We start from the raw sequence: 25,167 nt of genomic DNA, 5'->3' as shown, positions 1-25,167 counted from the left end.
AGCGTCGCCGTGACTTGTTTCACAATGGCTTGCCAAATCATGGAAGGATGTGTCAAGATCGAATACTGCTTGATCTCTGAAGTTGTGATTAGTGTCTGATGGAATGATCGCAAAGAAAATACCTATAACGCACTCTTGGCAAAGACGACATACCATCACCTCAGTTCACCTGGAATATGGCATGGATGTGATGTGTCCTTGAAACCGAGGGTACCGTAAACTATGCGGAACGGGTTGAGTTGAAAAAAGGGAGAGTAAGAATGTAACTTACCAGTAACATCTTCGGAAAAATCGACAGGGAGTAGTGGTGCAGTTTCACTCTCTTCAGACTCTGGATACTGAAGCTTCCAGTGTTTCAAGGACGTTATTATCACCCATAGGCACATCTGATTCCTGTGCGGAAGCATCTTCCAAAGTAGGATATGGCAGGTAGGGGAGGTGATGGAGCTACTGGCGAAATCCTTGAAGGGGGGCGACGGTACTTCCGGTGACACTCTTGGTGGAGGAGATGGTGCGGCGGGAGATTCCCTCTGAGGCGGCGACAGCGCAGTAGGAGACAGCACGGGGACAGGCACATCATCATCATCATCACTGAGAGTTAGATCAATGACAACGGCTGGCAGTTTCTTGGGTTGAGAAGCCTTCCTCTCCACCGAACATTGGGTGGTAACCCTAGACGCAGATGCCGATTCCTGAAAGAAACCATAGTTAATCAAAGCGCCACTTAATGAGTCTCACGCTAACCTTTCTTGGGCTAACGACGCAAGAGGTATGATGCGTGGTTTTGACAGCCTTTGGGGGTCGAGAGCGACCCTCATCATGCATTGGTATATTTTCCATCTTAGACAATGACGATGAACTTGGGGATGTTTGAAGAGGTGCTTCAGCTTCGGAGATGGGCGATCGCGTGCGCTTTCTTTTCTTTGTCGACCCTGGAAGATTGGAGGTAGGACATTCGCGCTGCGGCCCGGTCGATGATAATGGGGTCGGACGAGAGGAACCTGTTCTAGCAGTTTGGGGTCCGGGTGGGCCACCTAGAACCTTGCGCTGAGACTTGGGTATAGCCTGGGTTGAAGGCGAAGATACCCCAGGTTGACGGGGGGTCGATGGCTTTGGTATTGATGAAGACGATGCGTTCGTTCTCGACTTTGACGACGAAAATGAGCTATTGATCTTCGCTAGATCAATATGCGGAGGCGCATTATTTGGAGTGGACGGAGGTACTGGCTGAGCAATGGGGGTGGACGATGTGCAGGACATAGGCGAATCTGTGACCAGCATCGGAGATTTGGAGGGAGGCATAGGCGAGGGCGTGGGATACATTGGAGAGATACCCGTACCCTGAGGCATGGGAGATTCGGTGAAGACGGCGGGGAGCATGGGACTTGATTCGTTAGCGCTGGGGTCGTCAAGGCCCGCCAGCCAAGTGCTCAGAGCCGGCGAAGGGTAAGAGGCCGTACCCGTTGATACACGTCGCGTTTCTCGCGGAACACTCTTCACCATAGCAGGGCCAACGGATTGAGAAAACTGTGGAGCAGAAGGGGCTGGTTGTCTTTGAACATTATCCGCTTGAAAGGGCGTCCCTGTAACTTTGTTCTTTTCATCTGCCTTCATTTGTTCAGCGAGGATATTATTCTCCGTATCTATCAGAATATGAGTGTGTGTGAACAAGCTTGAAATGGAAAATAAGTACCAGTCTGTCTTCTGTTCTTCAAGACTTCGAGCGATATCCAACCGCGCTTCCCGGCCGTCGCCCAAAGAACAATGTTCGGGTACTTTGGATGTCGAAAAAGATCCGACTCTTTTTTCTTCTGCGGTCCATTCCAGTGCTCCCATTTGGTGGTGAAGCCATATAGAACATGGTGTTTCGGTGTTTTGTCAATATAGACGTCTCCTGGACTACCTAGGCCGATGGGAGGGGCACCGACAGCACAATATTCGGTATACCTATCATTCGTTCCGGCAACGACCTTGCTGAATGACACGCCAGAGATACGCTCGATGCTCCCAGTCGCCGTCGATGGCCCTGCCGTACTACTCGATGGCGCGCTAGGAGCCATGGTGAAATGAAAACGATGTGTCCTCCTTTTGGTCTGCTGTACGTGTGTATGGATGGATAGAATAGGTATCACGTAGCAGATGTAAAAGAGAAAAAGAGGTCGTCTTTCACGGAAGTGAAAGGCTAAAAGACAAAGTCACGTTAAGTGTAAATGTCGCCGCGTGACAAAAATGGAAAGCCATCAATACTTAAATCGCCAAAATCGGGATCCTCTGCTACTCGCTCGAGCTGACAAACAAGTAGCCGTAAAGGGGAACTCGGAAACCGAGCCCCCAATTGATTATGGCGCGCGAATGGCTATCGTAAAAGTAATGTACAACAGTAACACATATATGAACTACAAAATATGAAGGAGAGGTCAACCCCATTCCCCATGCTATCCAACAACGAAAGCTCCGACTTAAACGCTGCGTTGACATCCAATATCAACGTGAACACCTGCGTTCGGGAAACTTCTCCACCTTGTGGATTCCTAACCGGTCCATGACGGCGGACATCCTCACTAAACTGCTCTCAATGATCCCTCACTGCACACACACAAGTGGCCTTGGCCTTGATCTACGCATAGCTGATGGGGGTGTGTTAACCAGGGACCTTAGGGTCATCTGGTGTCCAGCCACGTGTTGTTTCTCACCTACTATATTGCCGCTTCCAGTTCTCCTTCTCCCCAGTTACGTTTGCCGTCTTGACGCACTGAAGAGGTTCGTGTTTTCTTTTCCTTACATACCTATCATACCTGACACTTCCCCTTACTCTAGTTTCTGGCTCGTGTCCATGTACTCTAGGTATATAATGCATTTACTTTTGCCATCTTGTCGCACTGACAGCGAAGAGTTTTCTGACTCGTGTCCGTGTACTCTAGGTCCGTCGGTCAACATATGTGGACTACGTCAAGGTGAGTCCAGCTTTCTGTTAATGCCATTGCATACGTCTAGTATTTCAGGTGTCCTCTGAGGTACAAAGGTGCAGCTATAATTTACTCTTAATAGATGCTACCTTCTGTAGGCCAATTCGCAGGCCATCCTTGAGATCCTGCAATACACTGTCAGTAAATTGTGACGACTACTACAAAGGAAGAACATACTTCAACATCTTCGACCCCGACGCTAATCCTGATTAGTCTTGGATCTTCTTTAACATCCGCTCGAGCTCTGTATTCAATGAGTGATTCTACGCCGCCAAGACTTGTAGCAGCCTGCATAACTCGAGTCAAATCGTTTCCAAGAGTTCAAGAGATGATACCACTGACAACAAAATATTTTACGGTATGTGGTAGCTGGATAGCCTGCTCGGAAGTTGCCAGCTAGGTCACTTGTGTGTTAAGAGACCATCCAGAGGAAGAGAAAGATAGGCGATACCTGGATGGCAAATGTGCCGTTCCATCCACCTTCCATCTGATGTTTAGGTTCGAACCCTCTTGCATCCTTGGTCTGCAAGGACGAATGCCAAACCTTGGTGACGAGCCCACCTGGAACGCCGTCGAATGTCTGGCCTTTGGGTGTTCGCTCCACTGACTGTAGCCACTTTACTAAAACGGTCGCCGTCTCGGATTGACGTGGAACTCGAAGATGCAGAGTGCGTAGAGAACGGAGAAGCAACCAGGCTTCAAGGGATCCTAGTACATTTCCGAGGTACGTCCTATCATGTTGCAGCTATACATAGCAGGTTAAATTAGACGCTGTCGTAAAAGAGCGAGACGGGGCTAACAGTCGTCCATTCGTCCAGTGTTTTTACAACAAGCACGCCACCGAGTAGATCAGAATGACCGCCCAAGTATTTGGTCGCTAGCAACTTGCGTAAGACTTTACAGCATCGCCATTATCACTTAATATACCTGATTGAAGGATACTTATCGAAAGAATGAAAAACAAACTTCCTGCTGCGGAAACATAATAGCACGTACCAGTCTGCACCCCATTTGAATGGGTACTGGAGAGGTGGCGGCGCAAAGGTGGAATCTACCAGTAGTTTTCCTCCCGCCTTGTGTACCTATTATATCATAGGTAAGGGCGGCCGAGGACGTAGTGAGAACCACGGAACCTTGTCAGCATAATAAGCAATGTCCCTAGAAACAGAAGCGACGGTTAACAGTAAACCTAGGAATAGAAGAGCGCTGAGTACCTTGATTCTCCTGTTGGGTTTAATGGTGTCTCCAACCAGCACAGGTCGCCGGGCTGGAACTCATCGTCAAGGTCAATCATCTCCAAGTTTGTGTCTCGGCTTTTTCTGTACACCTCTATAGTAGCATGACATCCAAAGTAGCCTCCGTTTATTGCAACACGTTTGGGTTTGAAGAAAACGAGCGCCTTGAAGTGCGATATGAGAAGTTATGAAAATTGAATTCTGGGAAATCGTACAGCATACGCAGCCGACAGCCCAGACGCGTATGTAAGGGCATGTCCATCCTTTCCAAGAACATCAGTTTCAATGTGGCCTGTATTCTGTCCCATCTTATTGAACATACGTTGATTTTACTCAAAATGTGCTCGGCGCGAGTGCTAACACCCTGGGTGTACCGAGAATATACATGTCGCTCTGGGTTCTCTAAGTCCAAATTGTCTTCTCTATCTTCCGGAGAGCTCGTCTTGAATGCTATATACGGATCACTTATCGAGCAAAAGAAGAAGGGGATCACTGATCACTGACTTGATGAAACAGAGATGGACGGAGCGACTTCACTCCCACCGGTTGGATGTACAGCTTCATCACCGTGAACAAGGACAGTGCCAGTAAATTTGGCGCTCATGATAGGAATGAGTCAAGAAGAATGGGCTGAGTTCATAAAAATTTGTAATCTGACGTGATTCGGCCTTCGAATTTTCTTCGGACTCGAGTTCTGCCGGTAATGGTCACTGTACCGGCTGTTTCGATTAGATACCAGTACATAATGTAATGCTATAATAATATATATTCGACAGAGTACTACTATAGAGACCTCCCCCCCCGCGCTTGGGTCTTGCTTCAACAGTCCTGAATCCCGCATAAAAGACTTCCACTGCTCATCTATTCCCGAACGAATCTCCTGACTCCATCATCATCCCAAGATCCACCAGCTTCACGGTGGCCCCGCCCGGACGCAGTGCCCACACCTCGACGTCTTGTGGGCTTTTATCTTTCAACTTAGTCATGAGAAGCAATTTCTCGCAAGTTGATGACGTTACTTTGGGCAGCGTTCGGGCTAAATGCAGGCGAGCCTCTTTAATCTTTACGGGTTCATACTACCTTTCTGACGTCACAAAAATAAGCGTAGTGACTATGCGTATCAATCGTTGTCGGGTAATCTTGTACTCGCCTTCAATGAACGCTACAGGTGTGCTATCCATATGTTTCTGAAATATTACAGTATTGACCTGGTTACTCGTGGGCACCGGCACCACCTTCTGACTGTGTAGAGCCGAAATGTACCACGTGATAGCGACGCGAAATAGGGGCAGATCAGCTACTTTTGGTGGAGAAGGATCGAGAACTTGATGGAAGATGACGGAAAACGTACCACACTGGTTGTACATCGCTTGCCCCGAAAATTTCTGAAACACGTATTCCTGATTAACCGAATACTATTGCCTTCGAAAATTATTTGTTCTGTATTTGTACGATATCGAACGCTACATCCATCTTATACCGATTTTTGTATGACCTGAATGCCGACCTTTTTCAATAGAGACCCAGTTAAATATTCTGGCTCATGCCTCATTGGGGGCGTCGGCCCAAGAATCTGTTGTGAGAAGTATGGGAATGTGCCCCCGGGCGGGAAGGAAAGGTGAATTTGATGGAGGCTCCAGCGAAAAGAGGATGTAATCCTAAACGTTTGTACCATGATTGACTGAAAAATTAAAAACAACACCAAAACTACCTTGACAGAAAGGCCAGAGGCTGCAAACCCGCCCACCTTGACAGTGGGTTTGCATCGGATTTCACCTCCCCAATCGATGCTTTTTTCTTCATCGCGATCACACTGGGACGGCGGAGGAGGGATGGGCCACATAGTCCCTACTCCGATTTCTTGATTCTTCTGCGACTTTCGGCCCTGAATTTCGATGATGATTTGTCGGTGCATGGTGACGGAAATGGAAGGTTCGTATTCGGTAGATCGTTGGGGAAAGAGCATGAGGAGAGAGAAAAGCGGACCACTGAGTTGGATGTGGAAAGGGATCACGTCCGAGAAAGAAAACGCCTGGACGGATGGTACGAAGAACTATGACAATGATGAGCATAGAGCGGCTAGACGGACAATTTTCCTCACGTTGCATTGGATGGGGAGAAGGTTATAACTGCACTTTGCTTTCACAGTAACAAGGACCTGGTTCCATTCTTCAGGGCAAGTCTTGATACTGGAAAGTAGAGGGACATATAAGGGAGGGCGTTCGGGTCGGGTTCTGGGGTAGTAAGTTATGGGTACACGCATACTAGGAGATGAATAAGATAGGCCAGTGTGTATAACCTTGCGACTTACGACGATACCTTATCAAACCCAAGCATCAGTGGACGACGTACAGTGGTGATGGAAGCAATAAGTGTATAGACGGAGGTCACTACCAAGCTGGGAACAGCAGTGAAGGCAGTCTGGAAGGTAGGCGGCAATGGGTAGGTCCTTCCACTATCCTCAAATGCCAGCGGAAGATAGAAAGAGAAGGGAAAGGAACCCGGGCATGACTCGATCTCCGTTCGGGAGCAATTCCATAGGGTATACGTTTCGCTGACGGTCGGAACCGTCCTTGAACCATTCTCAGAACTCATGAAATGCAGGCGACCTTCAAACTTTGGGGAAAAGATGTCAGAACAGAGAATAAAGAGATAGAGGATGCCGAACAGAAAAAAAAACGATGAAATGGCACTTTACTTGTATTTTGACCTCAATTATGTCCTCTGATGAGCTGAGAAGTACAGCTCCGGCGATGTTGCCCATCCGGCCATATACTGGAGATGAGATACCATCCTCTTGTTGTGTTAAAAGGACAGTAAGTCTTTCACGATTCCTGATGAAGGTACCGTCCGCAACGCGCCCAACCCGGTGAGGTGCATGCTCAATGGACCTTTCTCCGTTTGTCGGGTCTGTACAATAATGAGGAGGAGGGGTATTGGAGCAGTAGGTCGGTGGGAAAGCTGAGAAGCACGGGACAGCTAAGAGAGGCAACATTTGTATGTGGGAAAACCAAGTCAAAAAATCGAGTGACCGTAGTTGGCTGTGAGTCACTCGGCGATTTTCAACACTCGATTTTCAGGTCGATCAAAACGTTCCCGAATGGCGACATACTCGGAGAGCCTTCGGAACTTACGGTCTCGTGGTCAGTGAAAGTTGCTTAGTCTTGCGCTCGGAAATGAGGCAAACAGTCCAGCCACGCTTGCACTTTCCCAGTCTTAAGGAGCTCAAGCGTGGTTTAGGACTGGCGAAATAAATAAGCGGTATGAATGGTCATATTCAGGTGCAGATAGAACTGCTTACCGATATGTTGTAAATGTCGATTCGAGTCATTGTGACACAGAAAGGAGTGGGGTCCTTTCAAGGTCAGACCTAGTAAACGTGTGCAAGTCTATAAGCTAAAAGAACATCAACATATCAACGTATCGCAAGACCTCAAGGTAGTCTTGGTGGTACGTGTCCAACAAGCCAGTAAATATATCCGTTCAAAGGTTGCTTTCAATGTCGAGAAGTTGTCTTTGACAAAGCTTGAGTTGATTTGTGCGGGGACTGATTTAATGTTGCTGTTCTGAATAGGTGAGAAGGCTCAACCTTGACTAAGTTGAAAGAGAACAAGCCCACGACACAGACGTTGAGGTGTGGGCACTACGTCCGGGCAAAGCCAGGACACTGAAGCACATTGCGATTTTATTAGTATATTCGGTCATAAACAACGAAGAGCTGTGTTCATCTTTGATTACTGGTGTTAATCTGAAGAGGTTTGTGCTAAACGTTGGATGTTGGCAAGTATTTCTTTGTAGAAGGTAAGTGAACGTACGTCATCAAGATTCGCATTCGCATCAAACGACAGCGTCGCACGGTCCGACCTTCAAAAATTCACGGATACGATGTGGCTTTTCATGTACTTGCACAGCAGCTGCTTAATTATGTCCAAAAGAATCGGAACTCGAGACGCAAGCTTTCAAACCATAAGTGAACAAAAGACCTTTCAAGAAGTGAAGAAACATACATGTTTTGTTAGTAAAAAGTGCCAGAAAAGAACGACGTGAATGTCACGAACTGCGAGTCCTGCTTATTATGTTTTCCTGAAAGTAAAGGTCCAAAATACTGGCAGCTCGGTTTGGCAAACAGGAGAATGCCGCACGTGCGAGTCGTAATTGCCGCGGCAGAACGTCTCGACCCTCGTAGGACGACAAATTCAGGTCCTGAACCACGGATACCCACTAATTATTCTTCGCTGATCACAATTTTCTGATTTCTACCATAATTCCATGGCGAACATCGGCAGCGTTTTTCTTGGTGATTCGAAGCGGATTCGTGTCCTGTCGTCCTCTAGTACTCCGCCATCATCACCACCTTTGTCAGGTTCCTCGATGTCGGCCATTCTTGCTGGAACATCTCCGACACAGTCCCCTGCACAATCGCCGCCACCAGCCTCCACGTCATTCAAGTCTTCACCTGCAGCTAAGGAGCGTCGGATTGACCCAGCACTGTCGCTAGAGTTACGCCTAAGATGGCTTGAGGCCATTGTGTTTGGGGTGAAGCACGACCGAAAGGGCAAGGAAAAAGAGAGGGTACACGGTGACCAGACACTCATCAGAGCAGCAGAGACGCTGCAGCGCACACTGGACACTATTGTCGAGAACAACGATGGGCTCAAACGATTCATGAGTCGCTGTATGTTCCTTCTGCTACGTGATTCTCAAGGCTCACCTACCATCAACAGACGAACAGCACGCCCATCTCTTGACGCCTTCCTTTGCACTGGCAGGACTCCTACCAGACCCACCAGCATATCAGAATATGTCACAAGAGGAACTAAACGCCTTTATCGGAGAAATGGGACATGATATACGTTCCGCAGACCGTGATATGCAAGAAATTGACGCGTTGCAGAGGAAGGGAGTCACAGGTGCAGGGAAACTGGCAGGTGTGTTTCTTTCTTATACCCTCATATGCGTGTCCTTATGTTGTATTCGAAGACTACGAGCAGTTGCAACCCCGCCTTGAAATCCTTCGCAAGTCTTATGATGAGAACATTGAGCATGCTGCACGACTTGAAAAGCGTATTGCCGCTATACTGGAACGTCATTCTACTCAGGTACGTCTTGACTTCCTTTCTTGTTCAAACAAAATCTCACTCTAGACAGGTTGATACACTGTCAGAACTGTTCGTGACGTGGGATGACACTCTCACTGATGCTGAACACAAGATCACGAAACTAGAACGAGCACTGGCAGAACGCAGACGGATGGGCCTCCAATAACATTGTTATGTACAGTGAGTTAATGACGAATACAGATCATAAACTTTTAAAAGGAAAAATGGAACAAGATATTAGCTACACGAACGCAAAATCCAACAAGGGAAGAATATTTAAGGACAGCACATAAACAAAAGGAAATGATATACACAACGCTAGAAGCCACTTGTATTGGAAACGTTTTGGTTCCGGATGGCGAGATGAATCCGCGATCGAGTCGACCTTAGCGGTGACTTCTTGTGGGAACTGCTCCAGCCCGAACCCGGTATCAAAAGCGACGTCCATCTTCTCTACCAACTCCCAATAACTGTTAAGTAAGTCCCCTTCCGAGCGAGTTGATGCTACCTGGGTGTCAATTGGAGGTAATTCTCGCGGAGACAGACAGTCAGACACAAATTCGATAGGGTGTAGGGTGCGACCCATGTCCCTTATATGATCAAGGAGTGGGATAATGTCTGCAGGACGCGCAGAAGAAGTCTTTACGCCTGACGGTTCTACTTTGGAACCCACAGTGACGGATTGACGTGATGGTTGTGCATAGCCCTAAAAGTGGGTTTAGTCTTTGAAAATACACACAAAAAAAAACACTCATACCCATCTAGGACAGGCATACGAAAAGCAAGGCCAATCATCGGAACAAGTTGGAGAATAGCAACGAGTCAGCATTGGCACAACTCCAGTTGGAATCTCGTCGTCTGAGCGTATAGACAAAGGGTCTTCCTGATCATCAAGAAACATATATATGCACTCTTCGCTGTTGTATATCGTTTCTTCGCCCCATCCCTGTGACCCTACCTCACAGAACAAGAACTGGGTCTGTAGACTTCGAGCGATATCCAGGACCAGCGATTCCAGAGGTAAAGGAGTATCAGTATCGTCGTGCTCTTCCTCGATACAGGCTCGTAACGTGGCCTAGAGAACACACTTTCAATATCAGCCTGAACAAAGAAAGAAGACGTACTAGAAGATCTTTTCCGGTGAAAGACAAAGGATATGAAACGCCATTTTTAACATTCGTGCCTTTCGTGACTAGTGTTCGCAGACAGAGGGCAGCTTCCGATAGCAAAGATATGCCCCAGCACAATGGCTCGTTGACTGCAAGTTCGAGATCCCAAATCCCGGCAGCCTCGCCCGTTCCTCTTCCATAGCCAAAGCTGACTGTAGGGAGGACGCTCGAGGGGCGGCTCTTTCGTGGAGACACTAACAGTCGGGGATCAAAGAGGGGTGGATCCAAATCATCCTTTGAGGCTGACCCGGCTGACGATGTAGTAGACTCGTCATCCCTACTATCATTGTCAAATAGGTCAGTAGCTGAAGACGATACATCTGATTCTGGCCCATGGTATTCCAGTTCCTCCACAGAACATATAGGACCTGATGAGATGGGTGATGACATAGTAATAGACTCTAAGCTGAGAGCAGACGGTAGGGCTTGCGAGGAAATCGACGCCCTTGATCCCCACGATCCCAAAGATGAAGTCGAGCCAGAGGAGTCAGGTACATCGAAATGGACACGCTTTTGGCTACCAAGGTTGACCCTCTCCTGGATTGGCGTTAGAATGTCAGGTATTGGACAAGGTAAGAGATGTAGATGCTGCGGAAATGACTATAAAACTCTGTCAGTATGTTTCCAGATCTGAAAGTAACATATTGATATACTGACAAGAGTCGACATTATGTCGACCACGGTGTCGATGTCTGGACGCTCACGATACTGATGGCTCCAACAGGACTCGATGAGTTTCCACAGTTCGTCACGCATCGCCTCAGAACCCGACGGACGTTCAGGCCTCTTCCCCTCTGTCACCTTGAGGACTATAGCAGGGTCATGAAAAATATCGTGGAATGGTGCATGACCCGTGTAAAGCTACAGATGTGAAATTAGACCTTAAAATAAGATAGTTATATTGTCTCACCTCCAAACATACACACCCAAGCGCGTATATGTCGGTAGCAGGCGTCAAGCGAAAGCGGTCAAGACCAAAGGACTGAGGAAAAAAGAGTTCGGGCGCCATCCACCGCACCGAGCCCTCATGCCTGGAAGTATAAGTGGCAGGAGTAGCATCGTTGAAAACAGTCAAGCCAAAATCTGTTAGGCAGGCCTGCCAGTCATCATTTATCAATATATTTGACTGCCAGAGTCGTCAGATTGATGGGGAAAAGACGCAGCAAATAGCACGCACTCCGCGAAGATCACCATGAACGATATGCTGTGAATGTAGGTAGGCCAGTCCTTGCGATATTTCATACAACTAAAAAGCTCTATCAAAAGGGCGGCTCTGACGCTGAAATTGTCAAAATCAACGTACTCGTTTATTAACGTTAGCTCTGCCGTTGTCCGCAAGATACTTGATAACCGTTCCATTTCTCATCCACGGAGAAACCAAGCAAAGAGCTGTCGGAAATTCTTCCGCTACGATTCCCAGAAATGGGACAATGTATGTATGCTTCAAGCTTTGCCATGTCAAGGCCTCTTGACAAAACCTCTATAGATGGTGTGAATGGCTTTCCAAGGGTGCTAGAATGATGACTAGGCCTACCCGACGGATACTAGGGAGGTTAGGATCCCTTTGGAATATTCTCATGCGCTTGAGTGCTACGGGTTGCCCGTTGTAAGAAGCTCTGAAAACGTCACCAAATCCCCCGCCAAAAGTCGCATGCTCGTCAGATAATTCAACGCCTTCGATAAAAAGCTTCGAAGGAAGCTTGTAACACGTCGAGGAGAGCTTTACGACAAGCCGACGAGCTTTAAGCCCTTCAGCAGGGTCACCGAGTAGAAACCCTCGATCAAGCACCTATATACACGATTAAATTTATTCTCATAGCAAAGTTGGGCTTACATCTTGAACAACATTTAAGAAACTTTGTGCATCGTCATCCAGAAGCGTCAAGACTTCCTCTCGGTCAGAATCGGATAGAGATACGCGGTGTAGTAATTCTGCAATGTCTTCTTCATCGGCTTGAAGTGCTTCTCTAACGCGTGGGTCGTCGCTAAGACCAAGCACTGATGCAATCTGCGGTAATCGATAAAATGAGTCCTATTTTATGGAGCCTATCGTTGCCTGGGTAGGAAATACCTGAAGTAAGCTTCCTCGATAGACCTGGCCTTTTACAAGCGATGTGACTGCGTTAAAAGACTTCAAAGCATCTGAATGGTCCTTTAATGTGTCCAGGATGCTAAAACGCGTTAGTTTCAAAAAATATCATAGCAATAGTTATCGGTGAACCTCTTACTTTGTCGTCATTGGCGTATTCACTGGCGTTACTTCCATCAACAAAAGCGTCATTAGATTCTTGTCAACGGCGTCAGCACATGGCAGTCAGTCGAAGAACTTTAACGAACATGATATATTGGCCTATTTGAAGAGAGAGGTTCAAGAGTTTCTTCGATTGTTGATAGTGAATTGCTGACCACCTCAAGTGGTGCGTTACTTGCGTTCCCAGCGTCTGCGTAGATGGCTTGGGGTTCAACTTTTGGCGAAGACTTCAAGTCGGTGTACTTAGCGTCGGAACAAGCAGAGGCCAATTGGGGAAAAGGAAGAGGTCTTTGAGATGCCTGTCCCAATGACTCCGATCTATCTGAGCCAAAATGTACGTTTGGCGAAAAGGAGACCTTCCCCGACGGATACGTTATTGAAGAATTGGAAACACTCTCCGCGTATGCAGGAGGCGGGTCTTGAATTCTCTTTTCGTCAAGCTGAAAAGAATGCTTAATTAAACACATCGTCCGTGAAGAGCATGAAATCTTACAGATGCATACTGAGAGCCAAATTGGCCCAGCAGCGACGTATCCTGAGGTTCTTGCGAGTTGTGCTCCTCCTGGCTCAAGCTGGAACTCGAAGACGACAGGCCACTGGATTCACCAAGATTATTGCGAACGGCGAGCTGGAAATTATATGAATTGACGTGACAAAGTGGATATAGATGATATTAACCTGGCCGACTTTTTCCTGGCGTTTTTTTGTTTGGCCACTGCCGGAAGGGTCTATCAAAGGTCGAGTATTCGAGCCATTGATACTTGAACTAGTGTTTGCTACCCAGGGGGTAACCAAAGTTGGCCTTGGCTTGCGTGTAATATGTAAAAACTCCAGCAACCCAAGAAGGCCCTTTGACCGTTGCTTTCCTCGCGCCTGAAATGTTCTGGGTCCGTGTGGGCGAGCATGATCTCTCAGCACCGTAACGCTTGCCGGTTCCGACGGCGACGGCGGAGCGACGGGGGTCAACAGCGCTGAAGGAACATTTTCTCTTACTGCTGTTTGTACGAGCTCCGAGTCTCTGTTGTCAGTGAGGCCTGGAATCGAGATGAAATAGCTGGCTCCAGTCAAATCCGTTCCACCGTTCGCATAATACGTCGCCCATGCCTGTACGTGTGGGTCGGCATAGATTCCGTTGGAGTCGTATACATAAGTTGGCGCAATAACACGGGGCTGGTTGCTACTTTCACCGATAGTGACCTTAGGCATGAAGGTCAGGAAGGCGACATGAAGGTTGAGAAACAGTCAAACGCACCGCCCTCAGTCGAGACGATTTTCTGATGAGTGCGTATCAAGTGACAGGCATCAAGGTGTCGCCGTGGAATCAATTCAGCTGAGGCAGTGCTGATGTCAACCAATTGTACCCACCTTTTGGGAGCACGGCAGAATCATTCAGACTCTAGGTCTTGAATCTCAAAGACGGGTCTGGCAAATGTGACAAGAATGTGCCAAAGACATAGTACTCAGAACAGGAAGCATGATGCTCAGAAAACAACAGGATACGGACTGTGGAACCGTGGAAGAGACGACCAGTAATCAGTATGTGGCGGCAAAACCCGAAGGCCATGGCAAGGCACCTCAGTGGGTAAACAGAAATACGACGACATACTCATTTTCACCTGTTGAAAAGCAGCACAGTCATTCTTTATACGTTTAAAAGCAATAATCTCGCGTTATAGAGGGACAAGATAAGAAATGAAAGAGATGCGACTCGACGAAAGAACGGAGACGACGCCAAAAAAAAAAGCTATCGAGGACCGTAACATTTGCACTTGTTTGGCACACCGCACCGGACGGGTTCCTCACATGCCGGCCGATTCTACTCGCTGCGCTCGCAATTACTTACTGTGCCACGCAGATCGTTCCCGGCGTAAGGTGTATAATAGTCGACCAGGCGATGAGAAGAGACCACGAAACTTCATATTTCGAAAATAAGTGCATATCAAGTATATAGTACACCACCCTTCTAGCATGATATCAACCTGACCCATTATCCCGTGCCAAATTATTACTATTTGGTCAATATTATCTTCGGAGTAGTCTGATCTCAAAGTCGGCGTGTGACGCCAATAAGATTGATCGCAGTCTGAGTCTCTGAGGTCAGTTTGAGCTCAGCTGCTCTGCCAACATTCCAGCCCGCGATTGAGGTCAAAACGGCCTTACCACTGTCCAGAAAATGACCTCATTTTAAGAAGTTGTCAGGAATTATCAGTGCGGAGACTAACCTCAGAGCGGTCATCAATTCCTCAGGCAACCTCATATTAACTTCGTCCTCATAAAATGGACATTTTGCTTCTTAACGGTTCCGCACTTTGACAGTAATGTGTGCGCGGATTGCTTCCCAGATATAAATCCGCCTGACAGGTGTAAAATAACCATTGAATACTTAATAGTTGCACCGTAAAATAGCAAAAAGATCATCTATTCTGCTAATAATTCACATAATTACAACAAATATATGGCAGATGGTAGTAGAGACCAATTATCGCTGATACTCTCTTACTCTGTTGCGACAACATCAGAAGCGTTGCCAGGGGTAACATTCTCAACGTCGTCGTCGTCATCGCTTCCCTCATTTTGATCCCCTGTTCGCTGTCGCTTTCCTGGACGCTCGCCATCACCTTGCGACAATTGTACCTTTGGTGTAAGCTCGTTGATCTTCTTCACCCACTTTGGGAGATGGAATGATGCAAGTTCAACTGAGCGGATTCCACTCTTCGTTGGATCGCCGTACTCCTTCTTGTCCTTGATGTAGATTTCATTGAGGGTGCTACATCACGACAACGAGAAAATGCTTAGAAGACGAAGCCCAGAAAAGCAGCCAGAGACTCACTAAATGAACAGCTCCTGACCATGCGCTCGCATACCATGCAACATCCGGTCCACCTCAGCCCAAAATGTGTCCCCCCGTGCTGTCTCAATATTAGCATAAACATGCCGCTATTGCCAATGAACATTAGCCATAGAAGAGGAAGTAAGAATTCTAAAACTCACCACGACGCTCAGTCGCATATAGAGCTGCTGTGTCTGTGGGATTTTTTCATTGCTTTTGCCGATCAAGTGCTTCGTAAGGCAGGCAATGTTGCGTAGTGCTCGGCCATCCTTGCTGTCTTGGATCGATACCTTCACCTGGGATAGCATTGTATTGAGGGACTGACAATATAACAAGAAGCAAGCTTACTGCGTCCTTGATTTGCGAGCGCTTGGTGGTAAGACAAGCAGAGATCCGTGACTGGAGGAGTGCATTGGCTGTCATATCGTTCTCCGATGGCAGATCCTTGATGTTCATTTCTCGAAGTGCGACCTCAAACGAACATTGAACAAACAGAGAGGGAGAAAGAATTTAGTAACACACCATAACATGGTAGCTGCTGTTTCCGACATAGCATACTGCTGTTGAAGAAAGAAGGAATGCCTTGACGTATTGCGAAATGTTTTTCTATAAAGGTAGCTTGTCAATCTGAAGAATAATTGTCTAATATCATGGACAGGCTTACCCAAAGGCCCTTCGAAATCTCCCAAGATTCTTGGGAGGTTTGCATCTTCTGAAGAAGGTCACGAGTTTGCAGAGTAACAGCCATGAGATAGAGCTGGCACTTATCGGCAGACAGCTATGCACAATATATCAGAGTCATGAATAAAAGAAATAAGCCACTCACTGTACTGAATTCATCGAAATCTACCTCTGCCTCATCACTAAACTCCATCTTCCGTTTGAGCCTTCGAGCTGTCGCGGTCATGTTGGGTGCAGATATCACAATCGAAGTTGCGATCATGGGATCATTAGAACCCTCCAGGTTTTGAATTCGATCAGGAGCCTCGACACTTGAGTTCTGTGAGTCTTGATGTATCTGGCTGAGTTGAGCCTGGAAGCGGCGGCGGCTTTCTTCAAGATACATGTCCACGCTGCTTTGGCGAAGGTCAGGATGAATATTCTCTTCGTTGTCGAAGGAGGAAGGCATAATGGAGAGTTCGAGGAAATGAGAGTGAAGATGAGAAAGACAAGCTATCGTTTCTGAGGCTTATATACACCAAAGACATTGTGGCAGCTGAGAGAGGGTGGCAAATTTGTTATTGTCATTATTGCGAGTCAAATCATGTGACACTTGCTGCGCTGCAATAATTCCTTCCTGGCTTCTGAGATTACTTTGTCCGATTGAACATGTTCCTGTACTGCTCAATATACTTTTTTGTCTTCCACTTGTTTGTCCAACCCTTCAGGACAAGAAGATATAAGATGTCCTTAAACCACTGAGCACGTATTAAAGGACATCCAGAAAACGGTGGACCAGCCGAACTACACTCTAAAATCCAGCAAATACCAGCATGCCTCCTCGTCGTGCTCCACTCCCTGAAGGTGACAGAGATATCACTTATTTTCTTGCCAGAAACAGGAGCTCATATTTAATATTTCATCAGGTATTGAGCAGAACAACGCAACAAAACAGGTTCGATGCCTGCTTTGCTACGAATTTGATCCATTTGGTGCGGGCAGGTGGATGGCACCCAAGTCTCTCAAGAACCACCTCAAATCCACGAAACACGACTCAAACCGAATTCGCAATGATACTCAAGTACAGCAACAGGCCATTCAGAACCAGAAACTTGCGAACACATATCAAGATGGGACAGTAACCTTCGAAACGCCTGCAACTGATGTTCATCTCAATTCAAGGACAAGAATGTTCACCGAGGATGAGGACACGAGGATGGCTGATGACCTTGCTGATGATTCTTGGATGCAACAGCCTCTCATACCGATATCGATCCCAGAACATCTCTCCTTTGATCCTGAGGAAGAGCGCAATTGCCTGCATCAACAGTATATTATGATGCTTGAGGAGGCTATACTTGGAAGCGAGGACAATAACTTTGATGAGTCTGATGAGACTACAGCCTTTTTGGCAGATGAATTCCGTGCTGTGGGTAAGTAATACCAACCCTTCTTATTTAGCACTCCCATGAACTGACCAGTTGCATGGGTGGCCAGACCTCGAACCTTCTTCAGATGAGGAAGACATTGCTAATTATTTCAACGGAACATCCACGAGTAAAGACTGGTCACCCTACCCTAATAAAACTGTACGTCGCTTTGACTCTGCAGCCTAGCATTAATCTTATGGTAAAAACAGATGGCGCTTCTTGATATTCTCGACAATCTTCCTCGTCTACGCCTTTCTACCAGTCACATGCAAATGATTCTTTGGTTGTTGCGGGAAGTTGGTGCAGCAGATGTCTCTTCATATCAGGCTCTGCGTAAACTGCAGGCTGGTCTACGTGAACAATGCGGCAGTTCTCCCAAGGCTTACAAGTCCGGGCTTGGAAATCACTTTTATGTGAATGATGTTCGAGATTCTATTGCAAGAGTATGACCATCACTTTTGTTACTATTGAGATGTAGCTCTAACTATTTATGCACAGGATTTCTCTAATCCTGAGGTCGCAAAACATCTCCAGTTCTATCCGGAAGAAACTGGAGGCACTGTTTCTGAGGTTTGGCAAGCAGAACGTTGGAAGGAATTCAAGCCTTCATGTTAGCCACTAACTCTATCGACTTAGATCGTGTTAGGATCGCTACTCGCACTTCGGTAGACGATGCTCTAACAGGCCAAAGGCGATGAAAGTCGATGGGACAAGTAGTCACGAAGAACGGAGTTCGATGTTAGGTAGAATAAACCTTAGCTGAAGCTGGGGTTCAGACCAGCTGAGGCTCTACTTAAATACACGTGAGTATTCTAAAAATACTGTGGCGCAGTCAGTCCGTGATGATCGCGCCTCGCATAATCCGGCTGACTAAAGAAAAGAAAAGAAAAGAAAATAAAAAGGAAAGAAAAAGAAAAAGAAAAGAATAACCGTAACATTACCCCCTCCTTAAGACTCATTCGTCCCGAATGAGAATATGTCTCCTCCCTTCCACACAAGCGAGTTGAGGGGCTCCCTTCTGCTTTAAAACGGGATCGATTGGACCTCCGCTACGCCATAAAAAGACACTTTCTGCGTTCGGCTTCTGACCCTCTCTCCCCCTGGACTCAGGTCCCTAAACTTCCTGAGCCACCTTGCGCCGGTTAGACCTCAACTGTCTGTCGGGACCCACGGTCCCTAAGGGTTCAATGCTCGTACTTGAGCGGTGGAAATCCCCTTATACACCATAAGTATTGATTTAGGACCCCTCCGTTCCGGAGGAGTCGATGGATGTTCCTTGGGAGGAAGAGAATCGCGACTCCGAATAATAAGACCATTCGTCGTCCTCTTCATCATCGTTGTCATCATCTTCGTCCTTGTCCCAGTCTTCGATGACTCGTTGGAGATTGTCTACATCCGATTCATCGATATCGGAGTAGGGGGTAGAGGTTTTGTTTGGTAAAATCATATTATCGACTGCGTTGAGTTCTTCAGAATGGGCAGGTGCGGTACATTCTGAAGAGTGAACGGTTATGATGTCAGTGACACAGAGGCTCTCGGGATTATTGTATTTGATTGGGAGGTTACGAGGGATCTTGTCGTCGTACCCAAGCGTCTTTCCCTTGTCGTTGACCATCCATATCATTTTTCGGATCCGTGCTTCATAATCGGTTACGAGTTCTTCTGCGTTGGCCATGTCGGAACGTTTGACCCAAGAGTTTTCCTCGCCGGGGTATCCTTTCCACTTGACTAGGTACTCAGTAATTGTCCGACGAGTCCGTCCTCGACCGATGACTCGGTCTCGTTCTCCTACAATCTCCTCTATTTCATATTCTTCTTCGTTATCAATGAGTTCTGGGGGTGGTCGCTCGGGACGTGGTTGATTCGAGAATTTGGGAGCATGGTATGGAGTAAGTAGCGACTCATTGAATCGGTTATGAATCCGCCACTTCACGGGGAGTTTTAATTCGTAGGCCGATGCTCCTTTCTTGGCCACAATGGAGAACGGGCCTACTCGCCTATCCCCTAGTTTTTTTGTTGGACGGGGGAGGTTTAGGTTGGTCGCATCTAACCACACCTTGTCGCTCACTTGGTACTTTCGTGCCTCCCCTTTATGCTTGTCATAGGCCTTTTTCATAGATTCGGCCGCACGCTCTAACGACTCCTTTGCTTTCTCCTGCACCTCATGAATTCCTTGAACCAGTTTGGACGCCGCCAGTATAGTATCTGGGCGCTGCGCCGTCTTGATGACTTGGCCGTCGCGGCCGAAGATTACTTTGTACGGGGAGAAACCCGTGGCGGAGTGCCTCCGGTTATTATGAGTGAAGGCGGCGAGCGGCAACCACTCGCTCCAATCGTCCTGTCGATGGTTGACGAACATTTTAAGGTACTTTTCGATCTCCTGGTTGACCCTCTCCGTCTGCCCATCCGTCTGAGGGTGATAAGCCGTCGAGGGGTTTCCAGTTACGTGGAGGAGTGCGTAGAATTCCTTCATAAATTTGGATACAAAGACAGCGCCCCTATCCGAGATGACTTTTTCTGGCATCACACCATACGGCACATAGATATAATCTCGGAGAATCTTCGCGAAGCCGAGGGACGAAAGCTCTTCTGTGCAAGCAATAGGGATAATCGTTTTGGAGAATCGGTCGACGATTACCAGGATGGAATTGTTTCCTCTCGAGTCGGGAAGCTTGGTGATCATATCGACCGAGATATGGGTCCACGGTCGATCAGAAACTTCGTTTGGATGGAGCGGCGCCTTCTTGGGACGACGATCTGCCTTGGTGCGCTGACAGACCTCGCATCCCTTGACATAGGCCTCCACCTCTGAGCGCATTCGTGGCCACCAATAATCTCGTAGGATGAGTTCTTTGGTCTTCTCGATACCAGGGTGTCCCGCAGTCGTGTGATCATGTCGTAGAGCTATGATTTCTCCTCGCAGCTGCTGAGCCCTGGGTACGTAGATACGATTGTCGTACCATAACAGTCCCTGGTCTCGGGAGACTCCCTTCTCGTGATTAAGGGAATCAGATATGCCTCGATCCCACTTACATGGGTCGTGAGTAGCCAGCTTGATCTTCTCGTGCAGTTCTTCCATGGTGGGCATGATGAGAGCGCGAAAATGAGCGGGTTTCAAAACCGTCACGTCTTGGTTGTCGTCCTTCCCTTGATCGTGGTCAGATCGTCTGGACAACAAATCCGCCTTGCGATTCTGCGCTCCGGGCTTATGGTGGAGGGTGAACTGGTATTCAGCCAGTTCGGTTACCCATCGAGCTTGTCGTCGGTTAAGCTTTTGAGGCTTGCGGAAGTATTGGAGATTGGAATGATCCGTCCAGATCTCGAAGTCTTCCCTAGCTCCCATAAGGTATTGGCGCCATTCCTCCAGCGCAATCATGATAGCGAGCAGTTCTTTGTCGTAGATCTCATAATTGCGCTCCGTGACGGACAGCGCTTTGGATAGGAATGCAACTGGTCGCCACCTCTCTTCCTGCCACTGGGACAGCACGGCCCCTATAGCTCCCTCACTTGAGTCCGCCTCTACCCTAAACTTTCCATCGTCGAGAGGAATGGCCAACACTACGTCTTCGCGGAATAACCCTTTAAGGTTCTCAAAGGCTTCCTGTTGGGCCTTTCCCCACTTCCATTCCACTTTCCCGGTGAGCATGGTGAGGGGCCGGACGTGCTTGCTATAGTCTCGAATAAACCGTCGATAAAAATTGCAAAAGCCTAAAAATGATTGGAGCTCCTGTTTCTTGGCGGGAACCGGCCAATCGAGGAGCCCGGAAATCTTGACTGGGTCCATGCGAATCCTCCCTTCGCTAATGAGCACCCCTAGGTATTCCGTTTCTTCCACCTCGAATTCGCACTTCTCCGCTTTGAGAAATAGCTTGTTCTCGCGGAGAATGCGCAGTACTTCCCGTATGATACGTCGGTGCTCCTTCTTGGTTTTCGATGCAATTAATATGTCGTCAAGGTAGACCGACACCTCTCCCACAGTGATGAGATCTTTAAATATGTCGTTCATCATCCACTGGAAAGTAGCGGGCGAATTAGTGAGACCGAAGAACATTATGAGAGGTTCGTAGAGGCCCCGGTTAGTTCGAAAGGCGGCCTTCCATTCGTCCCCTTGCCTTATTCTAACGTTATTGTACCCCCATCGTACGTCTAGCTTGGTGAAGTACTTTGCCTGCTTCAGTCGGTCCATAAGCTCCCCGATGAGAGGTAACGGATACCTGTTCTTGATTGTCATCTCATTGAGTTTGCGATAGTCTTGTACTGGACGCAGCTTACCGTCCTTCTTCTTAACAAAGAAGAACGGGGAAGCCATAGGAGACTTGGAGGCCTGGATGCGTCCGGTGGACAGGTTCTCGTCCAGGAATTTGTCCAGTTCCTCCTGTTCCGCCGGATTGAGAGGATAGACCTTGCAGTCTAGATTGGCGTTGGCGTTGGGAATAAGCTCAATAGCGTGGTCCCACGGTTTCCGTGGGGGCAAGTCGTCGAAGTTTTCTTTGGCGAACACATCTCTAAACTCCCTGTACTCCTCAGGTACTATCTCCTCAAAGGACTTGGCAGTCTTACGGGCGTTAGCTTGGGCGGCTAGCTCGTTGGCCTTTGTTCCCATGGCCCGCACGTGAAATGCTTCTTCAAAGTCGATCACTAGGATCGTATCTCCCTCTTCGTACTCTTCCCATCGGGATGTTGGGTCTGTGTCGGGGAGTGCAAAAGGGACTTTGCGACAAGTACAGCGGGCCAAGGTTACGGCCCCGGTATCCCAGTCTATTAACGGGTTATGTCTCTGTAGCCAATCATGCCCGAGAAATAGGGGGGTGGACCCCAAGTCCACCACGGCGAGTTCTATCCGCTCCACGTGATCCCCTATACGAAGCCGTACTTCGGCATATTCGGTGATATCACCGCCCTTGTTTCGGGTGCCATCGGCATTGTAGACCGGAACAGGGCGGGCTGCCTTTTTGAGGTTGAGGGCATGGTTCTGGGCCCAGGCGCGATCTATGGAACTGCCAGTGGCTCCGCTGTCCACTAGCGCCTTCACAGGGTGTGTTTCTCGAGTATCTAGCGTCTCCAACTGCACATTAATGGATACATTGCGCCCCTTTCGGCCTCGTATGTACATGGGAGGTTTTTTAAGATCCTCCATCCATTCCCACTTATCCCGCGCTTCTACCGCGGTCTCGGGCTTCTCCTTGAGTGCCTCCCATAGTTCGAGCGTTACTTCTTCAGCCCGACGGGGGTGTACCCATTGGTGAAGGGTAGCGAAGGCGGCTGATTCCATCGTGGCAAGTCGTAGCGCCCTTCGGGTCCAATGCGGCCCGAATGGTTCGTAATAAGTGTCCTGGACGGGCGTCTTCTTTGCAGGCCTAGGCTCCCAGGTAGGGGTCACGGTAGACTTCCCTGCCGGTACTCGGACCGGGATATCGGACCGAAGGTGGGCCTCCTCATCTTCTACTTCCTCCACGGAAACTCGGGATCTTGTACTCGTGGGTGGCATTTGGTCACCGGGCCGGTTGTTAGGGCCCCTCGGCGGCATTTGGTCACCTTCCGACGAGTTGGTGGAGGAGGGCTCGCGGCCCTGTGTTCGGCCCTGGCCACGGGCGCTTGTGCGCGGCGTTGTAACCTCCACTGTCGATCCATGCTTACCGCTCTTCCTAGACCCGGCGGTACTTCGGGCTACCCTTCGCGGAGGCACACATATTGGCTCCCTCGGGGGGTCTACACTTTTTGCTGTCGGGTGTCCCTTGGCTACTAGGGGCAGGTGGTCCCTCGAGTTCCCGGCCTCAGCTGCTTTTCCGACGCTTCCCGCTAGAACAGACGCCTCCACAGACGAAGACGCAGGCCCAGCAGGCTGGGTTGATGGCCTTTCTCCCACTCCGGGGTGACCTCCCTTCGTCAAGGGTGCAGTCGAGACTCGACCTAGGGGGCTCTGCCCTCGCGGGGCTTTCCCTATACGGTGAGCCAGGGGTTCCTGAGCTGGGACGGCCCCTAGGGGTTCATTGCCCAGCGCTGGCTGCGTAGGGCGGCGGGAATCCCCTCCTACGCCGTTGGCGGTTTGCGATTCTTCATCCTTAATTTGGTCTTCTGGTAACGCGGCAGAAAAAATGGTATATTGATCATACGGGGTACCTACATACGTAGTATAAGTCCGACTAATAATACAGGAGTGCGCACCAGGAGAAACTAAGTCCTTAGCCGACGTCGTCGAATCGCCTATTTCGACGCCGGCTTGTCTTTTGATGACTTCTCATCTTCCTTGACCTCTTCAACCTTCGTGTCCTTTCCTAACTCTTCCTTCTCGGCTTCAGCGAGCAATTGGCGAAGGCGGGCGGCGTTGGGTTTCTTGCGTGGTGGAAGTTTGACGGGAAGCCACTTGGACTTGTCGTCGGGGCATTTATGCTTTGGGTTCCACCCCGTGTTCCCACACTTGAAACACCGCTTGTCGGACCGCAGCTTATCGATTTCCATCGGCTGGCCGGCACCACCATAGGTCGTTCCCGTGGCATCCTTCTTGTCGCCGCCTGACCCGCTTCCTTTTGATTGGTTTTGATTGCCTCGACCCGAACCGCCTTGGTTCGAGGAGGGCTTACTGGCAATACCCTGCACGATGTCGTATCAATAATTGGCGTCGATCCTGAGGACTCGAGCCTTCCATTGCGCGTAGGTTGTGGGGTGCTCATTGTCCCCATGCATAACCGTCTTGCGCACCATTGGCCTAATCGCCGCTTCTATCGCCTCGAACATCTGCTTCTCATCTCCGAATTCCCCGCACTTGTGGGCCAAGCGTTCGAACTTGGCGAAGAATTCGACTGCGGACTTGAAGTCCGACTGTCGGACCTTCTTCCACTCCGCCTTCCAGATCGCTAGTTCCGCCACCTCCCGGAATTCTACCGTGATGTCGTTGGAGAACTCCGCCCATGTGGGGAATCTCCAATGGCCTCGTTCGTCCCGGTACCTGTAGTATTGATCACCCCACCATTCCTTGGCCTTGTCCCGTAAGTAGCCTTGTGCGAAGGTAATACGGTAGGGATTCTGGCCCTGATCGTTCATGGTGAAGTGGAGGGGGAACACCTGGAAGTACATCTCGCAATGATGGAGGAATCGATTAATATCTGTGGATTCCCCCGTGAAATACTCAGGTTGTGTGATGAGCTTAGGTTTTACGTCACTCCACGGGTTATTGTCCCTGCCCGCAGCTAGCGTCCAGGGAGGAATCGGGTCCGGTGGCGATGGTACCGAAGGTGGTACCGGAGGGTTGGGTGGTCGAGGTAACGACCGTAGTCGATAATTATCCCCAGGCGGGGGGTAATCCCCTGGGTACCCGGGTTTTCGCGGGGGTTGTGATGGTGGTCGAGGCGGGACGGTGGATTGTTTTCCCTTGTCCAAGGGCCCAGCGCCTGGGTCGTCCATATCGTCGTCGTCCGGTCCTGCACCAGCCCAAAACTGCTCCGTAGCGATCGGATTAGGCATGGGCTGGGGTCGCCGGTAGGGTTCGCACGTTTGCTGGGGCGCCTCGGGGTTTACCATGTTCCATAC

The 25,167-nt window shown here is 48.8% G+C and overlaps 8 protein-coding genes across 8 annotated transcripts; 2 read left to right on the top strand and 6 right to left on the bottom strand.

Annotated features, from left to right (window-relative positions):
* Positions 1–4: 4 nt before the first annotated feature.
* Positions 5–2,211, bottom strand: EV420DRAFT_662114 (uncharacterized protein). Its single transcript, XM_060482972.1, has 5 exons — positions 1,694–2,211; positions 745–1,643; positions 272–692; positions 134–220; positions 5–76 (listed from the first exon to the last, which is right to left on the bottom strand). The coding sequence occupies exons 1-4, from the start codon at positions 2,058–2,060 to the stop codon at positions 156–158; spliced, it is 1,752 nt and encodes a 583-aa protein (XP_060337635.1). The 5' UTR covers positions 2,061–2,211; the 3' UTR covers positions 5–76; positions 134–155.
* An 817-nt stretch (positions 2,212–3,028) lies between these two features.
* On the bottom strand, positions 3,029–4,805 carry EV420DRAFT_1617211 (Cys/Met metabolism PLP-dependent enzyme-domain-containing protein; the record flags this gene model as incomplete). The annotated part of the gene is made up of 12 exons (XM_060475212.1): positions 3,029–3,091; positions 3,144–3,254; positions 3,309–3,362; positions 3,418–3,711; positions 3,767–3,843; positions 3,894–3,907; positions 3,963–4,048; positions 4,100–4,124; positions 4,181–4,365; positions 4,417–4,464; positions 4,524–4,651; positions 4,706–4,805. The coding sequence occupies 12 exons, from the start codon at positions 4,803–4,805 to the stop codon at positions 3,029–3,031; spliced, it is 1,185 nt and encodes a 394-aa protein (XP_060337634.1).
* An 850-nt stretch (positions 4,806–5,655) lies between these two features.
* EV420DRAFT_662014 (uncharacterized protein) lies at positions 5,656–7,525 on the bottom strand. The gene is made up of 6 exons (XM_060482969.1): positions 7,503–7,525; positions 6,870–7,443; positions 6,513–6,817; positions 6,303–6,465; positions 5,913–6,254; positions 5,656–5,859 (listed from the first exon to the last, which is right to left on the bottom strand). Exons 2-6 carry the CDS (start codon positions 7,194–7,196, stop codon positions 5,743–5,745), a joined length of 1,254 nt encoding a protein of 417 aa, XP_060337633.1. The 5' UTR covers positions 7,197–7,443; positions 7,503–7,525; the 3' UTR covers positions 5,656–5,742.
* Positions 7,526–8,292: 767 nt separating this feature from the next.
* Positions 8,293–9,504, top strand: EV420DRAFT_1758916 (uncharacterized protein). Its single transcript, XM_060480574.1, has 4 exons — positions 8,293–8,876; positions 8,926–9,129; positions 9,182–9,300; positions 9,350–9,504. Exons 1-4 carry the CDS (start codon positions 8,471–8,473, stop codon positions 9,464–9,466), a joined length of 846 nt encoding a protein of 281 aa, XP_060337632.1. The 5' UTR covers positions 8,293–8,470; the 3' UTR covers positions 9,467–9,504.
* On the bottom strand, positions 9,504–11,122 carry EV420DRAFT_662051 (uncharacterized protein). Its single transcript, XM_060482971.1, has 3 exons — positions 10,425–11,122; positions 10,058–10,375; positions 9,504–10,006 (listed from the first exon to the last, which is right to left on the bottom strand). The coding sequence occupies exons 1-3, from the start codon at positions 10,857–10,859 to the stop codon at positions 9,542–9,544; spliced, it is 1,218 nt and encodes a 405-aa protein (XP_060337631.1). The 5' UTR covers positions 10,860–11,122; the 3' UTR covers positions 9,504–9,541.
* EV420DRAFT_662043 (kinase-like domain-containing protein) lies at positions 10,965–12,252 on the bottom strand. The gene is made up of 5 exons (XM_060482970.1): positions 12,004–12,252; positions 11,773–11,949; positions 11,647–11,715; positions 11,380–11,595; positions 10,965–11,330 (listed from the first exon to the last, which is right to left on the bottom strand). Exons 1-5 carry the CDS (start codon positions 12,046–12,048, stop codon positions 11,070–11,072), a joined length of 768 nt encoding a protein of 255 aa, XP_060337630.1. The 5' UTR covers positions 12,049–12,252; the 3' UTR covers positions 10,965–11,069.
* Positions 12,253–15,216: 2,964 nt separating this feature from the next.
* Positions 15,217–16,679, bottom strand: EV420DRAFT_1474435 (uncharacterized protein; the record flags this gene model as incomplete). Its single annotated transcript, XM_060469207.1, has 7 exons — positions 15,217–15,487; positions 15,551–15,657; positions 15,712–15,846; positions 15,899–16,021; positions 16,073–16,156; positions 16,215–16,328; positions 16,377–16,679. 7 exons carry the CDS (start codon positions 16,677–16,679, stop codon positions 15,217–15,219), a joined length of 1,137 nt encoding a protein of 378 aa, XP_060337629.1.
* A 364-nt stretch (positions 16,680–17,043) lies between these two features.
* On the top strand, positions 17,044–18,338 carry EV420DRAFT_1636071 (uncharacterized protein; the record flags this gene model as incomplete). Its single annotated transcript, XM_060476540.1, has 6 exons — positions 17,044–17,074; positions 17,137–17,643; positions 17,708–17,799; positions 17,850–18,083; positions 18,139–18,226; positions 18,277–18,338. 6 exons carry the CDS (start codon positions 17,044–17,046, stop codon positions 18,336–18,338), a joined length of 1,014 nt encoding a protein of 337 aa, XP_060337628.1.
* Between the last annotated feature and the right edge of the window lie 6,829 nt (positions 18,339–25,167).

Source organism: Desarmillaria tabescens (assembly GCF_030435595.1).
Source record: "Desarmillaria tabescens strain CCBAS 213 chromosome Unknown EV420scaffold_3, whole genome shotgun sequence".
Taxonomy (NCBI): Eukaryota; Fungi; Basidiomycota; class Agaricomycetes; order Agaricales; family Physalacriaceae; genus Desarmillaria; species Desarmillaria tabescens.
The sequence above is the reverse complement of the archived record's forward strand: the minus strand, read 5'-3'. Positions and strand labels throughout refer to the sequence as shown.

Coding starts and splice junctions, on each gene's coding strand:
- EV420DRAFT_662014 (XM_060482969.1), bottom strand. CDS start 7,196: ATGTTGCCTCTCTTAGCTGTCCCGTGCTTCTCAGCTTTCCCACCGACC. Junction 6,255..6,302: donor TTCTCCCCATCCAATGCAAC/GTGAGGAAAATT, acceptor TCATTGTCATAG/TTCTTCGTACCATCCGTCCA. Junction 5,860..5,912: donor CCTCTGGCCTTTCTGTCAAG/GTAGTTTTGGTG, acceptor ACAAACGTTTAG/GATTACATCCTCTTTTCGCT.
- EV420DRAFT_1758916 (XM_060480574.1), top strand. CDS start 8,471: ATGGCGAACATCGGCAGCGTTTTTCTTGGTGATTCGAAGCGGATTCGT. Junction 9,130..9,181: donor AGGTGCAGGGAAACTGGCAG/GTGTGTTTCTTT, acceptor TTGTATTCGAAG/ACTACGAGCAGTTGCAACCC. Junction 9,301..9,349: donor TGGAACGTCATTCTACTCAG/GTACGTCTTGAC, acceptor CACTCTAGACAG/GTTGATACACTGTCAGAACT.
- EV420DRAFT_662114 (XM_060482972.1), bottom strand. CDS start 2,060: ATGGCTCCTAGCGCGCCATCGAGTAGTACGGCAGGGCCATCGACGGCG. Junction 693..744: donor GCGTCGTTAGCCCAAGAAAG/GTTAGCGTGAGA, acceptor GGTTTCTTTCAG/GAATCGGCATCTGCGTCTAG. Junction 221..271: donor TTTTTCCGAAGATGTTACTG/GTAAGTTACATT, acceptor CGTTCCGCATAG/TTTACGGTACCCTCGGTTTC.
- EV420DRAFT_662043 (XM_060482970.1), bottom strand. CDS start 12,048: ATGAGAATATTCCAAAGGGATCCTAACCTCCCTAGTATCCGTCGG. Junction 11,950..12,003: donor ACCTCCCTAGTATCCGTCGG/GTAGGCCTAGTC, acceptor CACCATCTATAG/AGGTTTTGTCAAGAGGCCTT. Junction 11,596..11,646: donor TTCATGGTGATCTTCGCGGA/GTGCGTGCTATT, acceptor CGACTCTGGCAG/TCAAATATATTGATAAATGA.
- EV420DRAFT_662051 (XM_060482971.1), bottom strand. CDS start 10,859: ATGTCATCACCCATCTCATCAGGTCCTATATGTTCTGTGGAGGAACTG. Junction 10,376..10,424: donor TCACCGGAAAAGATCTTCTA/GTACGTCTTCTT, acceptor TGTGTTCTCTAG/GCCACGTTACGAGCCTGTAT. Junction 10,007..10,057: donor CGTATGCCTGTCCTAGATGG/GTATGAGTGTTT, acceptor ACCCACTTTTAG/GGCTATGCACAACCATCACG.